This window comes from Amblyraja radiata, chromosome 31 (assembly GCF_010909765.2).
Source record: "Amblyraja radiata isolate CabotCenter1 chromosome 31, sAmbRad1.1.pri, whole genome shotgun sequence".
Classification (NCBI taxonomy): domain Eukaryota; kingdom Metazoa; phylum Chordata; class Chondrichthyes; order Rajiformes; family Rajidae; genus Amblyraja; species Amblyraja radiata.
In genome coordinates, this window is record NC_045986.1 from 28949724 (window position 1) to 28965805 (window position 16082).

General features: G+C 45.0%; 1 protein-coding gene across 4 annotated transcripts in view; it reads left to right on the forward strand.

The window, feature by feature from the left end:
- The window catches only part of plekhm2 (pleckstrin homology and RUN domain containing M2), a 38545-nt gene that overhangs the window by 10784 nt on the left and 11679 nt on the right, over window positions 1-16082 (forward strand). For 2 of the 4 annotated variants that reach the window (XM_033048361.1, XM_033048364.1), the window contains exons 4-11: window positions 262-361; window positions 2610-2697; window positions 4016-4202; window positions 7972-8010; window positions 10135-10194; window positions 12684-12927; window positions 13398-14252; window positions 15059-15128. In XM_033048361.1, the coding sequence (XP_032904252.1) occupies window positions 262-361; window positions 2610-2697; window positions 4016-4202; window positions 7972-8010; window positions 10135-10194; window positions 12684-12927; window positions 13398-14252; window positions 15059-15128 (1643 nt within the window). The remainder of the gene's footprint in view (window positions 1-261; window positions 362-2609; window positions 2698-4015; window positions 4203-7971; window positions 8011-10134; window positions 10195-12683; window positions 12928-13397; window positions 14253-15058; window positions 15129-16082) is intronic. The other 2 variants (XM_033048362.1, XM_033048363.1) reach the window with 2 other exon arrangements.

A 16082-nucleotide genomic window follows, 5' to 3' on the forward strand; every position in this document is an offset into this window, starting at 1 on the left:
GAGTGGATGCGAAAGTTGAATAAAATAGAACTACTGGTGAACGGCTGATCAATGGTCGGTATGATCGCGGTGGGCCGAAGGGCCTGTTTCCATTCTATATCTCTAAAAGGTACTGTGCACTCACAGTACCTTTTATACCAGATTAAATGGAGGGACTGTTTATTTTAAACAACTGCTCATCTGACCAACATTGAGGCCCGTTGCAGTAGTCCTATTTAATTCCATTTCTGTATTTTTAACTTTGTCTCTTTATCCTCTCAGGTCGAGCCTGGTTGTACCTCGCATTAAATGAGAACTCATTGGAGAGCTACTTAAGGTTATTCTGGGAAAATCGTGCCCTGCTTCATAAGTATTACTTCAAGTGAGTCCATCTCAGTCTGAGCAAGTGGAATTATCAAACCAACAGCAGGTGACATGAGAATGGAAGGGCGATAGTCCATCAAATTACAAGTGTACGCATGCAACAGCTTGGTAGAGGATGTTGCCAGGACACGAGGGTCTGAGCTATAGGGAGAGGATGACTATTCCTTGGAGCACCGGAGGAAGAACACTCTTATAGAGTGTATAAAATCATGAGAGGGATAGATCGGGCAGACGCACAATCTCTTGCCCAGAGTTGCGGAATTGAGAACCAGAGGACATTGGTTCAAGGTTTGGGGGAAAAGATTTAATAGGAATCATAGGCGTAACTTTTTCCCACACAAAGGGTGGTGGGTGTATGGAACGAGCTGCCAGAGGAAGTAGTTGAGGCAGGAACTATTGCATTGTTTAAAAAACAATTAGACATGTACATGGATAGGACAGGTTTAGAAGGATATGGGTCAAATGCAGGCAGGTGTAGATGGGACATGTTGGCCAGTGTGCGCAAGTTGGGCTGAAGGCCTGTTCCCACACGGTTTGACTCTAAACCAGAGGACAAGTGTTAGGAACAAGAGTGGGTTATCTTGCTCATCAGGCTTGCTGTGTAAAACTATGCAAAATTCTCCCGTGGGACAGGCCAAAAAAACACCAGTGAAATATGAGAAGCACTCGGCTATCTTGTAATGTGAATTTGTTGTTAGATGGTTTTTGAGATGATAGATTGTTTTCAGCATTCCTTTTCCATCAAACTTTCACATCATTACCAGGGAAATTCTGCTGAAGTTGTCAAGCAGCCTTTTACCAACAGTTTTGTATTAAGGAAAGTCCAGAATTACAAGTGCATAGAGTTTGGAGAAATAATACAGGTCCATCATTGATTTCCCAGCACCCGGTGGTCCAGCAGCACCTTTTAATCCAGACAAAATTACAAGATCGCACATGAAATCCCTCGCGGACGTCCCCCCGAAAATGTGGCGCCTAGGCCGGGTGAGGCGGCCGATCTCTGCCTCATCGGGACTTCCAAGACCGATCGGCGGGTCGAATTTGCCTCCCTCAGGCTGGCAGTCTGACCTGGCCGGAGCCGGCAGATTTGTACCAGTAGCCGACCTCTGAGGTCGACTAATCATATACAGTCTTTCAGGCTGACTGGATAGCAAAAGCTTTTGACTGTACCTCAGTACAAATGATAATAAATTAAACTTCTATTGGTGTATTGTAGAGAGTATTCTCACGGCATGCATGTCAGCCTGGAATGGCAACTGCTTTACCCTTGACCGCAGAGAGTGGAGAATACATCTTCATGGTGTGTTGTATCAGAAAGGCTGCCGTTATGGTCAAGGATGACTGCCACCCTGGCCTTTCCCGTTTCTCTCCACTGCTTTCTGGGGGAAGGTACAGGAGCTTGAGAGCTCACACATCCAGACTTAGGAAGAGCTTCGTCTCCATTGCAATCCGACTCCTGAACCAATCACATCTTTTGCACCTCTTCCTGGAGATGTTTCTTTAACTGTACCTCATTTGGTTGTTGCTAATATTTTTTGCACAAATTTTGATTGCACTAAAATAGAGTCATAGAGTGATACAGTGCGGAAACAGGCCCTTCGACCCAACTTGCCCCCACCAGCCAACATGTCCCATCTACACCAGTCCCACCTGCCCGCGTTTGGTCCATATCCCTCCAAACCTGTCCTATCCATGTACCTGTCTAACTGTTTCTTAAATGTTGGGATAGTCCCTGCCTCAACTACCTCCTCTGGCAGCTTGTTCCATGCACCCGCCACTTCTTGCACGTTTCTGCTGTTTTGCACTTGTCGTGGTATTTATTTTGCATTTATCATTAGTGTATCTACACAGTTTCACTCCGTGAGTTCCATGCAAACAAATAATTGAATTGCAACTTCAATCTGAAGAAGGGTCCCGACCCGAAATCCCACCCTGCCCTTCCCTACACGGATGCTGAGTCACTCCAGCGCTTTGTGTTTTTACTCATTGTTGAAGACTTTGAAGAAGCATTCCTGTAAATATCCAGCGCAAATCACAAAGTTATACCATTACTTTCTCTCAGCTACAGTATTGTAAATATTGTGGATACTGTTCTAACTATAGCTTGTTCTGCTGGCTTATAAACCATCTTATGCTTGAAATAATCTAATGCAAACCTCCAGAATTGCAACATAGAAAATGTAAATGCCCTCTTTGGATATAGGTTGATGGTCTTGTCTTACTGTCTTTTCTCTTCCAATCCTTAGGAATGCCCTGGTCTGTAGTCATGATCACCTCGCCCTCTTCCTCACGCTTGTTTCTGGCCTGGAATTCATCCGGTTTGAGTTGGAGCTGGTGAGCAAAACACTGTCTATGAAGCACTGAATTGTTAATTTGACCATTTATGCAGAGAACAAGTGAACGAAGTCAGTGATTTTAGTTTTAGAGAAACAAGGCCCTTTGGCGCACCAAGTCCGCGCTGACCAGCGATCACCCGTACGGTAGATCTATCCTGCGCCCTAGGGATAAATTTACCGAAGCCAATTAACGTACAAACCTGTACGTCTTTGGAACGTGGGAGGAAACCGGAGCACCCGGATTAAACCCATGAGATAACAGGGAGAGCGTGCAAACTCTGTACAGACAGCACCTGTAGTCGGGATCAAACGTGTATCGGGCTGGAAGGCAGCAACTATCTCGGGAGTCTTAGGCAAGGAAATACTTTATTTGATGCGTTTTAGTTTTGAGGAAGCAGCGGAGATGTTGCGGGTAATTGTGTACCTCCGTTAAATAGCCGGTGCAGAGCAAACTGGACAGACCAGCCTCCATCTAGGTCATGAATGGGAATGTATAATTGATGCATGCACTTGCAAAATAAATCTGCTCATATCGCTGGTCGGCGTGAACTCTGTGGCTTCCACGCTATATCTCTAAAGTCTCCCATTTCATCATCATTATATTCTGATAGCCTGCAATAAATGTGATGTGTTAGAATTTTAAATGTGATGTGTGAGAAAATTATCCCTTGTGAATAACTCCTGGTAGTTACGTAGAACACAAAGTGCTGGATTAGCTCAGTGGGTCAGTGGGTATTTCTGGAGGACATGAATAGGTGACATTTTGAATCGGGACCCTTCGTCAGACTGGATCCTGACCCAAAATGTCACCTATCCATGTCCTCCAGAGATGCTGCCGGACCTGCTGAGCTAATCCAGCACTTTGTGTCCTACACCCCAGCAGTATGAATATTGACTTCTCTAACTTCAAGTAGCCCTTGCTTTCCCCCTCTCTCCATCCCTCCCCCTTCCCAGTTCTCCCACCAGTCTTACTGTCTCCGACTACATTCTATCTCTGTCCTGCCCACTTCCCTGACATCAGTCTGAAAAAGGGTCTCGACCCGAAACGTCACCCATTCCTTCTCTCCAGAGAAGATGCCTGTCCCGCTGAGTTACTCCAGCACTTTGTGTCTAACGTTGTGTTCTACGCCAGTTTCCAGCGTTTACAGTTCCTTGTACCTTCAGCTCGGGGTATATATATTTTTTATTTTGGAGAATGAGTAGGTTGGAATCGTTTTTGTATTTGAGCTTCACAAAAGCATTGTTAAACAAGATTGGCTTGTGTTGCTCCCACTGAGCTCTCATCATGCAGTGTCTGTTTGTTTTTCTGATTCTAGGATGTTCCCTACCTTGACCTGGCACCGTATATGCCCGAATATTACAAGCCACAGCACTTGCTAGATTTTGAAGAGCGTTTGCCCAATTCCATGCACGGTTCCGACAGCCTCTCACTCAATTCCTACAACTCTGCCACCTCCACTAATCTGGAATGGGACGACAGTGCCATTGCTCCTTCCAGTGAGGGTAAGTTTCTGGGTTTCATTAGATAATCAAATAGCGCAGTTCAATCTAATCAAAAACAACTTCCCCTTGCATCAGTTATATGCTTGAGCACTTATGGTCTTAATGAGGGTTTGGACAGATGAATTTGTACCAAATGCGAGTCTTGCTTCTGGGTCAGTAAGTGTGAGTACTTGACCAGCACTGCCAAATGAACATGCATCACGGGAATGAACATGCCCGCACTGTCTTTTGGCTCTGAGTAAGCCTGTTGGTACATGCTATCTTGGCATCTGACCGGCACAAAGTAGTAAACGTCTCGAGAGTCGATACCTTGATAGAAGATCAATAACGGGTTATTGATTTGAACCCTTCCCCACATGCTGTGCCTTTTCCGTTAGAGGGATGCCAGAATTTCTTTGTGAAACCTTCAAGCCAACTGTCATCAGCAGAGACCACAGATTAAATTTCTAGCCTGTTGAACAAGGGGAAATGCACGTAGAGCAAAAATAACTGAACATGTAGACAAAATAATTGTAGTGTAAATCAAAAGTATTGTACATTTACCTTGCTGAGAGGAAAATGTTATGCTGCCTTAGTTAACACTTTCATATGGTGTAATGCAGTCAGTGCTGTCGTAAGTGAAGTTCTCGTGTATATACCTATTGGATAGGGTTCAATAGCCAGCTTGTATAATTCCTCTGGGACTTGTGTGGTTAAGTATTGCAGTTTGCATAAGGGTTGTGGTTTCTCATTGAGATACTTTATTGGCTAATGGAAAATAGTTCACCACAAGCAGTTCAAGAAGGAGCTGCAGATGCTGGAAAATCGAAGGTACACAAAAATGCTGGAGAAACTCAGCAGGTGCAGCAGCATCTATGGAGGGAAGGAGATGCACAAGCTGGCTATTGAACCCTAGCACAAGCATACGTTCCAATGCTATCTCTCTTATGCTGCTTGCGGCAGTAATGTGCATTCATATTCTGGTAGTGTTCACTAGTTTATCATAGTGGATTCCAGTCGCATGTGAAATTTGGGCAGAGTTATGGCTGAAGAAGGGTCCCGACACGAAATGTCACCCATCCTTTTTCTCCAGAGATGCTGCCTGGCCCGCTGAGTTACTCCAGCATTTTGTGTCTGTCTTTAGAGTTAAGGGCCTGTCCCACTTACACCAATTTATTTCAGCGACTTGCCAGCACCAGTCATAGTCGCAGCAGGTTGCCGAAAATGTTCAACATGTTGAAAATCCAGCATTGCGACCAGAAAAAGGTACGACTCTTCGGGTGACTACTCACGACCATGCAGGCGTCGCCCCGTGACTCGCGGGGTGACGCCTGTATGGTCGTGAGTAGTCACCCAAAGAATCGTACCTTTTTCTGGTCACCGCTGGACTTTCAACATGTTGGAAATTTTCGGCAACCTGCTGTGACAATGACTGGTGCCGGCAAGTCAGCGAAAAAAATCGCGTAAGTGGGACAGGCCCTTCATGGTTTGTTTGGTTCCACTTGAAATACAGATGCGATTTTGTTGCAAGTTTGAGCTCATGATAAGTGCAGATTTGTCCTGGAATTTGTGCGCATACGTCACATAAATTGGTGTGCTTACGGTGTTCTCTGCAGAACGGTTAACTAAGCACTGGATGTCCATGTTGATCGGGAATACTGTGCAGTGAGTTTGCCAAATACTGTGCCATCCTTGGCACGAGACCACCAAGTCAGTGGTGCGAAAGATGGAACGTCAGACTGCCCGTTTGCCCTGAGCTAATGCCATGAGCCATCACCTGGTGAAATTTAACCATCTGTTTGATAAGCTGCAAACAAAATCCTTTTTTTCCCCTTGGTTCTGTACTGTCATGACTGGAACTGAAAAACCTTTTCAATTCTAGGTTCATTCTTTGCAGTCGCTATCAAGAACGTTTCCTCTACAAAACAGGCGCAGCAATACCAGCAGAACAATGTTTCAGACTGGGTAACCACTCAACCCACGATATAGACCCGTGGCACGCTTTGGCGCATCATTGCAGCCTAGGGAAATTTTATCCCGGAGAATTTTAACTCTGCATGTAGTTATAAAGAGCCCACTAATTTTCGATGAAGCAGATTTGGTAGAACAAGTGTTGAGATTGAGAAGGTTATTAGTGAAGCAGGACCATCCTCTGGATCTTTCTGTTTAAGAAGGAACTGCAGATGCTGGAAAATCGAAGGTAGACAAAAGTGCTGGAGAAACTCAGCGGGTGCAGCAGCATCTATGGAGCGAAGGAAATAGGCAACGTTTCGGGCCGAAACCCGGAAGGGTTTCGGCCCGAAACGTTGCCTATTTCCTATATTGGAGATTGTTCAACTCTTTGCATGGAGCGAAGGAAATAGGCAATGTTGCCTATTTCCTTCGCTCCATAGATGCTGCTGCACCCGCTGAGTTTCTCCAGCATTTTTGTCTACCTCTTGATCTTTCTGATCCTTTCAGTAGTTTAGTTTAGAGGTAAAGCGCCGGAAACAGACCCTTCGGCCCACCGAATCCGCACCGACCAGCGATCACCAGCACTATCCTCCTACACACTTAGGACAATTTTTTGAGTTATGTACTATGATTCCACCTAGCATACAAGTTTCCAACATGGAATAGCTCATCATCTTGGCTTGGACATTTAATGATGCTAGGTCACAATGTTGGAGTTAAGATGTTGCAGTGGTACAGGGTTTATTGGCAGCATTGAGGATAGGAATTAAATACTGGCCTAGCCAGCCAGAATATTTTTAAAAAGATAAGATTGTTGTTACTTTGCAGTTAGAATAAATATCACACCTAGGAAATGTAACATTAGGCAACACACGTCAGCAAAAGTAGCGAGTTGCCCAGTGTTCCTGGCTGTGTCTCGTTTAAGTGGAAACCTACATACGCTGCTGGCCACAACTAAATACTCACATCCACGTGTGTTCAAAGGGAACGTTCTGTATATCAGAGCCTACCGTGAATTCTAAGTGGGCACGCACTCTCCAGCCTGCCAGGTGCTGCAGCTGCTCGTACAGCTCTCAGGAGATGTTACCGTGATATTAGACCAGCATTAGTCAGGGGGATTTGTGCTGCGTTTGATCCTTGTTGTTGCTAATCTATTCAAAGGAATGGATTTAGCAGATCAGAGGGGGAAGACGAACAGAACAGAAAGGAAGGGTAATCTAATTTGATCAGATAAAGACGTGTTAATTGGATGAAGATTATAAAACAACTGATTTATTTTTTAATTGATTCAAACGTACTTTAATTTGGGGATTAGTCAGCTCTAATGGGTGTAAATGACACTGTAAAGAGGAACATGAGGAAGCTGAAAGAGGCCACTGGAACAAGATGTGTCGGAATGAATAGCAGATGCCGCTTTACACCGAAGATAGACACAAAATGATGTGTGTATGGGACAAGCAGCATCTCTGGAGAGAGGAATGAGTGAAGTTTCGGGTCGAAGACCCTTCTTCAGACTGAAACGTCGCCCATTCCTTTCCTCCAGAGACGCTGCCTGTCCCGCTGAGGTACTCCAGCATTTAGTGTCTATATCCATTGGAACAAGAAATGGAGATGTCCATCTACAACTGATCCAGTTTGTTGTCTGGACTGTTTCCTGCCTGGCAGTTAAAATTATTCATAGCTGTTCTCTGCGCCAAATAGCTGTTAGTTTGACATGCTCCTTAAAACGGAATCTATCTACCAGCATGAAGGTGCTACAAGGAAAGTAAAGGTGTGAATGGCATATCTCTCTGCCAGTCTCTGCGTGGTATGAACATCTTCACATTTGTTCCTGCAGTGCGTTGGGGACTCGGCATTCATGCAGGGCCTCTCGCAGGTATGTACCAACCTCTCTGAGCATACACAGAATTTTTCTCTATCAACTCTCTCTAGGGCAGAGTAGACACGATGGGCCGAATGGCCTAATTCTGCTCCCGTGTCTTATGGCCTAACGAGGAGATGCTGCTCGGACTTTTGTTTTATCAAAAGCATAGTCCTCATCAGGCCAGCCAACGTCAGTCACATAAGTACAAGCCAATGTCTTGGCTACTAAGTCTTTTTCTTTTTTTTTTAAACTAAAGTGGAATAAATGATTAAGAATTGGATTTCTTGAGGCGGGAGAATTTTAAAAGATCAAAAACTTTCACAATGTTTCACAGCAGAAACTAGGATTCAAAATATAAGGAAAAATAAGTATTGTGCTTTTATTTTGATAGTAGCTGAATATATTTAAGAACCTGCTCTCACAAAATTGGATGGTTTGAGTAGCGTCCATGTTGTGGTAGCAGCGATTTTAATGCATTGAATGACGTTTCAACATATTTTTAAAATATGGCAAACAAATATTGAAGAGCGATGGCGTGGCGGTAGAGTCGCTGCCTCGCGGTGCCACAGACCCAAGTTCCATCCTGCCTACAGGTGCTGTCTGTACGGAGTTTGTATGTTCTCCCCATGACCTGCGTGGGCTTTCACCAAGATCCTCAGTTTCCTCCCACACTCCAAAGACGTACAGGTTTGTAGGTTAATTAGCTTAGTGTAAATGTAAAATTGTCCCTAGTGTGTGTAAGGTAGTGTTAATGTGCGGGGATTGGTGGTCGGCGCTGACTCCGTGGGCCTGTCTCCTCGCTGTATATCTAAACTAAACTAAGAGCGTTAACCTATTCTACCACCCTGTAAACAGTTGTAAAGATAACATCAAAAAATTGTTTTTTTTACACGTAAATTGTGGGTTTGTTGATGAATGTAGAACTCAGTGGTCACATGGGCTGTTGTTTTTCAGATTTTCCCAGTGTCATATGATAATCAGCCATATGATGCACGATGACATTTGACCCTTATGTTGCTTACTAAAAGTCATCTAATGCCTCTCCCAAAGGATGAATTCCTGCCATTTGATGATCTTTCATATCCGAGATCCGCTTTGAGTAAATCTGATGAATTGTAGACGATCCACTGCGAGCTTTTTAATTATTCCCCTATTATTGGCATTGGTTTATTACTGCCACATATACCGAGATAAGTTCATTAGCTTCAGTAAATATTGTAAATTGTCCCTATTGTGTAGGATAGTGCAAATGTATGGGGATCACTAGTCAGCACGGACTTGGTGGGCTGAAGGGCCTGTTTCCGAGCTGCATCTCTAAACTAAACACAACTCCTCCACTTTGGTTTTTGTTTTTGTTTACCAGCATCTGCAGTTGCTTATCTCTGCAAAACATACATGAGTATGTTTTGGTTCTAGTTCTTGATTTCCCCATACTTTAGGTAAATACATGCGTCCTTTACCCAATCTGTTTCCATCATGAATTTACACACTCTAAAGGGCCTGTCCCTATTACGCATTTTCAACATGTTGAACATTTTCGGTCACCTGCTGCGACTATGACGGGTGCCGGCAAGTCGCCGAAAAAAATTGCGTAAGTGGGACAGGCCCTTTAGATCAGCCCTCAACCTCCTGCACTCCAAGGAATAAAGTCCCAGCAATATTTTCCCTTTTCCTTTTTCATTCTTTTCCTTCCAGTGAGTTATGTACCTGTCAAGAAATATTTGGCGTTTGTAATGGCTTTTTAAAACTAATTTAAGTACTCTTGTGTCATCAGGTTAGTTGCATAGTAAAATTCTTCCATCTTAAACATTGCATTTTGAATTTCTTGTTCCAAGTGAGATTGGCAATTAGGAACAATTTTGTATGAGGATTGAGTTGAGATCATCTAATGGAACTTTCTGGTCTAGTTTCCAGAACCAGCAGTTCTGGTTTCTAACCCAAAGTTGACAGACAGGTGCCCACACGTTACAGTATAGTTGAAGTGGCGATCTGAATGTGGAATATATCTGTAGATATGGTGGAATTGTTGTGGATGCCTTCACCACTGAAATAAGATGGGGTTTATGTACTGTTAGACAATGATTTGCACCGTTACCGATGTTTGTTTTTGTTTTCTTTCTCTTCCCTCATTTCTAGATTATGATTTTGGCGATGTGTTTTCTGCAGCACAGTCCATACCCAGTACAGACTGGGAAGGTGGGACGTTCTCACATTTGTGTTCACACTCTGCTGACTTGCTGCTGCATGCTCTGCCCCTAACCCTGTCTGTCTGTCTGACTCACTGCATGCCTGCCAGGGCTGCCTCCAGTGCTTGTGTCTGTTCGCATTTGGGAGTGTGTCAGACAGCAACAAAAACAGATGTGTCTTTAAATATTGTGAGCTGAAAGCTCTAATGTAAATGCTCCATAATATGGTGATGGGTTTCATACTACAATCTGACCTGGTTATCATTAGGCTGGCTTGCAGAAATCTTCATGGCAATTTGTTTGTTTTTTGAGGAGACAATTAATGTAATTTTCTTCATATTTTAAGAATGTTTCTTTTATTTTAACTGTGATATTGCAGCACAAGAGATCAGTCTGGAGTATCTCAGATAAGTAACTAGAATCTGACGCTCGTTGAGAAGGACTCGGTTAAATAGATCCACCATGTGTATTGGCACAGGCTGTCTTGGGATAAAACTATCTCTCATTTATTACATACGTAATGAAACGCAATTACTAACATTTTATGCATATCGAATAGTGTGGTTTAATTGCTGGTGATAATAACTCTTGCTTTGAATCACTTTTAAGATAATTTTCCCGTTTAATGTATTGTCACGCGTACCGAGGTACAGTGAAAATCTTTTGTTGCGTGCTAACCAGTCAGTGGAAAGACAAGACATGATAAGGGGATAATGTTTAGTGCAAGGTCATGTTTAAGGATATTATAATTAATTTAGATTCATTCCTGATTTAGTTTTGCATTTATGGTTTTGTGATCATCAGCCCATGGGACTCTGACCAACCAAGCAAGGGATCTCTTAGGTCATAAGAGATAGGCATAGAATGAGGCCATTCAGCCCATCAAGTCTCTCCACCATTCAATCATGGCTGATCTATCTCTCCCTCTTAACTCCATTCTCCTGCCTTCTCCCCATAACCTCTGACACCTGTACTAATCAAGAATCTATCTGTCTCTGCCTTAAAAATATCTATTGACTTGGCCTCCACAGTCGTCTGTGGCAAAGAATTCCACAGATTCACCACCCTCTGACTAAATATATTTCTCCTCATCTTCTTCCTAAAAGATCATCCTTTAATTCTGAGGTTATGACCTCTAGTCCTGGACTCTCCCACTAGTGGAAACATCCTCTCCACATTCACTAAAACCTGAAAATTATCAGATTTGGAAGCTCACACTGAACATATTTTAATGACCCAGTGCTGCCATCATCTGGTGGCTTTACATTTACTCACTGACTCCCAATTCATAACAAATGCCCTGAGAATGCATCAATTCCAACCAATAAATTACATATAATGTTTGGTTACTTATTTTCCTTGAGTATTGCATGTTTTTATGCACACTTGTTTCCCTATCCTGTATGACTATAGAGTGATACAGTGTGGAAACAGGCCCTTCGACACAACTTGCCCCCACCGGCCACCATGTATTGTCTACACTAGTCCCACCTGCCCGCGTTTGGTCCATATCCCTCCAAACCAGTCCCATCCATGTACCTGTCTAACTGTTTCCTAAAGGTTGGGATTGTCCCAGCCTCAACTACCTCCTCTGGCAGCTTGTTCCATTACACCCACCACCCTTTGTGTGAAAAGGTTACCCTTCAAATTCTTATTAAATCTGATAGGAATTCCTATTGTTAGTTATTATTAAGATCCTGGCCATGGGTTTGAGAGGGTTGACTGGTCCAGAGCCTCTTGATTCCTCATCAACTGTGTGGCAGGTTCTATAAACAACATTTAAAGGACATTTGGACAGGTACATGTATAGGAAAGGTTGGGTGAGATATGGGCCAAATGCTGGGCAGGTGGGACTAGCGGAAATGGGGCATCTTGCTTGGCATAGGCCAGGGCGGCACGGTGGTGCAGCGGTAGAGTTTCTTTTCTCCACAGATGCTGCCTGACCCGCTGAGTTACTCCAGCATTTTGGTATAAACCAGCATCTGCAGTTCCTTCCTCCACATTAAATCTGAACTAAATTGTGAATAGCCATAACCACATGCAATGAAAGGTAGACAGAAATGCTGGAGAAACTCAGAGGGTGAGGCAGCATCTATGGAGCGAATGAATAGGTGACGTTTCAGGTCGACCCGAAACGTCACCTATTCCTTCGCTCCATAGATGCTACCTCACCCGCTGAGTTTCTCCTGCATTTTTGTCTACCTTCGATTTTTCCAGCAGCTGCAGTTCTTTCTTAACCACATGCAATGAATGCCGCTGTCAAAGAAGTGTACTTGTAAATGTAGGGCTGCAGGTAGAGTCCTAGCTTGTGCTCAGAGATCCCTGGGTTTGAGCTTTGACTGAACACTAATTTGTCAATCTTTTAAGTTCTGCTTCAAATCGCTAATTCTCATTGCTGGTCCGGCATTCTATTGATTTAAGAAACGCGCATTCAGTCAATTGAAAAATATGCAGAGTAATGAGCATTGCCCGCTGTATCTGCATCCTTTTTCTCCGCAGAGGGTGAATTGACAGACACGGTCAGCAGCTGCCCTCGGTCAGGAACCTCGGACAGTCTGCCGCTAAATAACAAGCCGCACACGAGGAGCCCGACCTTGCGCTACAACCCTTTCAACAGCGAGAAGTCAGAATCTCCGCACACACCAGAAGGGAACACAGTGCAAAGCACTGATTCCAAGGCAGACGAGAACACATCAGATGTTCAGGAATCCAGCGAGAATGCCACAGAGCTTGAAGTCATCAGGTCAGTTGTTAATGTCGCGTTAACAGGGGCGTCGCAGTGGCACAGCCGTTGAGTTGCTGCCTTACAGCGCCAGAGACCCGGGTTCCATCCCGACCACGGGTGCTGTCTGTAAGGAGTTTGTACGTTCTCCCTGTGACTTGCGTGGGTTTTCTCCAGGTGCTCTGCTTTCCTCCCACACCCCAAAGACATGCAGGTTTCTCGATTAATTGGCTTCCGTTTATTAAAAAAAAAACATTGTCCCTAGTGTGTGGGATAGAATTAATGTACGGGTGATTGCTAGTTAGCGAGGACTCAGTTGGGCTGAAACCCCCGTTTCCACGCTGTATCTCTAAACGAAACTACCTGCTGTTCCTTTGTATGACATGTAATGCAATATTGGGAGTTTCCTGAATTGAGTCACTGGGTGGTGTAGTTGCTCACTTGCACAAGTGAATGAGTAGTTGATATAGATTGCGGTTTCAACTCCACAGATTGGCAAAGAAGAAGAGAACGCCTAAGAAGAAGAGATCCAAGTCTGAGGAGCAAATACTCGATGTTAAAATGGCAGAGACACAGCCGCCAGGGGAGGAAGATGCAAAGGTTGAGGATGACCGCACGTTGGAAACACAGGACCAGCAAAGCACAAAGTTGGGTGTGGATGGAGAGGCGAAGAGTCCTGGAGCTGAGGAGGACAGCAGCCCTGAGGGTGTGGTGTTGCTGGTGACTCGACGCGAGTCTGAGGCCGATGCTGCCCAGCCAGGTTTGCAGATCCCTCAGATGAAGGACACCTCCATGAGCAGCGTGGGGCATCCATTGAGCAAGGTGATGGAGCAGCTCAACGAGACCACTGATGCCACCAGCGCTTGGAGGTCAGAAGATGGTCATCCCGAGCGGCCCTTTCGGACTTGTGTCCCGGGCGAGGCCCCGGATGAAGGCGACTATAGTGAACGGCTGCCACCTGCCATGGACTTCTACAGGTTTGCCCTCGAGAGTCCAAGCGCTGGTGCAGCAGGTAGCTGCAACTATGACCTTGCAGGGGATGGCCAACCAGCAAATGTTCTTGGTGGCCATGAAACTGTTGCCGCAGAAACGTGCAAAGAAGTCGTCCCCGGCGTTGTAGCGGTGCTGGGGATCACGGAGGAAGCTGATGTCCCAGCGAGTCAGAGCACTGAGAATGCAGAGACTATTCCACAGCCTGATAACCCATCTGATGATATAAATGCCAAGGAGGAGGAGACTGGTCAGGAACAGTTGGAAGCACCAATCGAGGCCCCTGCAGATGCAGTAGAGAATAAGGCAGTGGAGAGAAATAGTCCCTCAGAGCTAACCCATCCAGCTGACTTCAGGTAAAGCACATTGCATTATTTAAATACATCTGTGCTTAATTGAAAATGCAGCTAATCTATAAAAGAGCAGAAGTATATGATTAATATTTGCCATTAGATGTTCATAAGTTCTAGGAGCAGAATTAGGCCATTCAGCTCAGCTCAACCTTACTCCGCCATTCAATCATGGCTGATCTATCTCTCCCTCTCAGCCTGGCTGGTCGCTCTTGGCAGCCCCTCACACCATGAATAAAGAATCCTTCATTCATTCAAATGTATAGATTTGAAACTGAACAGAGTGAGCAAGCAATCTTCAAGCTTCTTCCTCTTTGGTCTCCTGCGGTCGGGGCAATCGAACCATTCGCAGTCGGGGCGACCAAAGCTCCCGCAGCCGACTGTCGAAGCCCCCGTCGGGGTGATCGAAACTCCCGCGGCATGGAGCTCCCGAGTCGGCCTCTTCTTACCAGAGACCGCGAGCTTCGTGATGTTAAAGTCCACAGGCCTCGCGGTTGGAGCTTCGATCCCCGGCAAAGGGATCGCAAGCTCCGCGATGGTAAAGTCCCGCATACTCCCGCGGCTTGGAGCGCCCGTCGGTCTCCCGGAAAGGCCGCCAACTCCACGATGTGAGGCCGCAGTGGGGACGGAGATACGATACGGAAAAAATCGCATCTCCGTCGAGGTAAGAATGAAAAAAACGTTTTCCCCCAACCCCCTCCATAGCTCGAGTACAGTTTTCCTGAATGTTAATAATCTATTGGAGTTGGTCAAGTTTTTATTGCTGACTTATCAGGATTGGAATGTTTATTTTTTTCCCCCTTTTCCCCCAGGGTGGACAATAATCTGCTGCTTCTGCTGATGATCCATGTTTTCAGGGAGAATGAAGAACAGCTCTATAAGGTAATGGACCTGTGACAGCTCCATATTTGCTTTGTGTTTTAAACAGAGTTGATTCTCAGACTGGGGGCCTGTAACAAGCGGTGTGCCACAGGGGTTGCTGCTGGGTCCACTGTTTTTCATTATTTATGTAAGCAATTTCAATGTAAATGTAGTTGGCATGGATGAGTTTGCAGGTGACACAAAAAGTGATGGTATAGAGTGATACAGCGTGGAAACAGGCCTTTCAGCCCAACTTGCCCACACCAACCAACATGTTCCATCTACACTAGTCGCACCTGCCTGTGTTTGGCCCATATTCCTCTTAACCTGTCCTATCCATGTACCTGTCCGAATGCTTCTTAAACGTTGTGATAGTACCTGCCACTGTTCAGCAAAACGATCGCCGAGCCTGCACTTGGTCTCGGTGCTCTGATGAAAGCCAAATTGCCCTGCTAACAAAAATGTTTTTAAGCCTGAAAGGCTGCAAAAATGATTTACGGGGAGGTTACAAGTTTGAGTTGTAAGGAGAGGCCTGGTGAAATAGGACATCTTTTCCTTGGAATGCAGGAGGCCAGGGGGTGACCTTTATCGAGCTTTATAAAATCAGGAATGGCACAGATATGGTGAATAGCCACAGTCTTTCCCCACGGTAGGGGGGGGGGCTAAAATTAAGGTGAGAGGGGAAAGATTTTAAATGGACCAGAGAGGTAATATTTCACACAGATTATGGTCCTTGCTTGGGACGAGATGCCAGAGGATGGAGTAGACATTTGGCCTGTGCATGGATAAGAAAGGTTTGGAGGGATGTGAGTTACATATGGGCAAATGGGAATAGCTATATTAGGCAACTTGGTTGGCTCAGACAACCTTTAGTCAGAGGGTAGTTGATCTGTGGAGCTCTTTGCCACAGAGGGCTGTGGAGGCCAAGTCAGTGGATATTTTTAAGGCAGAGATAGACAAATTCATGATTAGAAT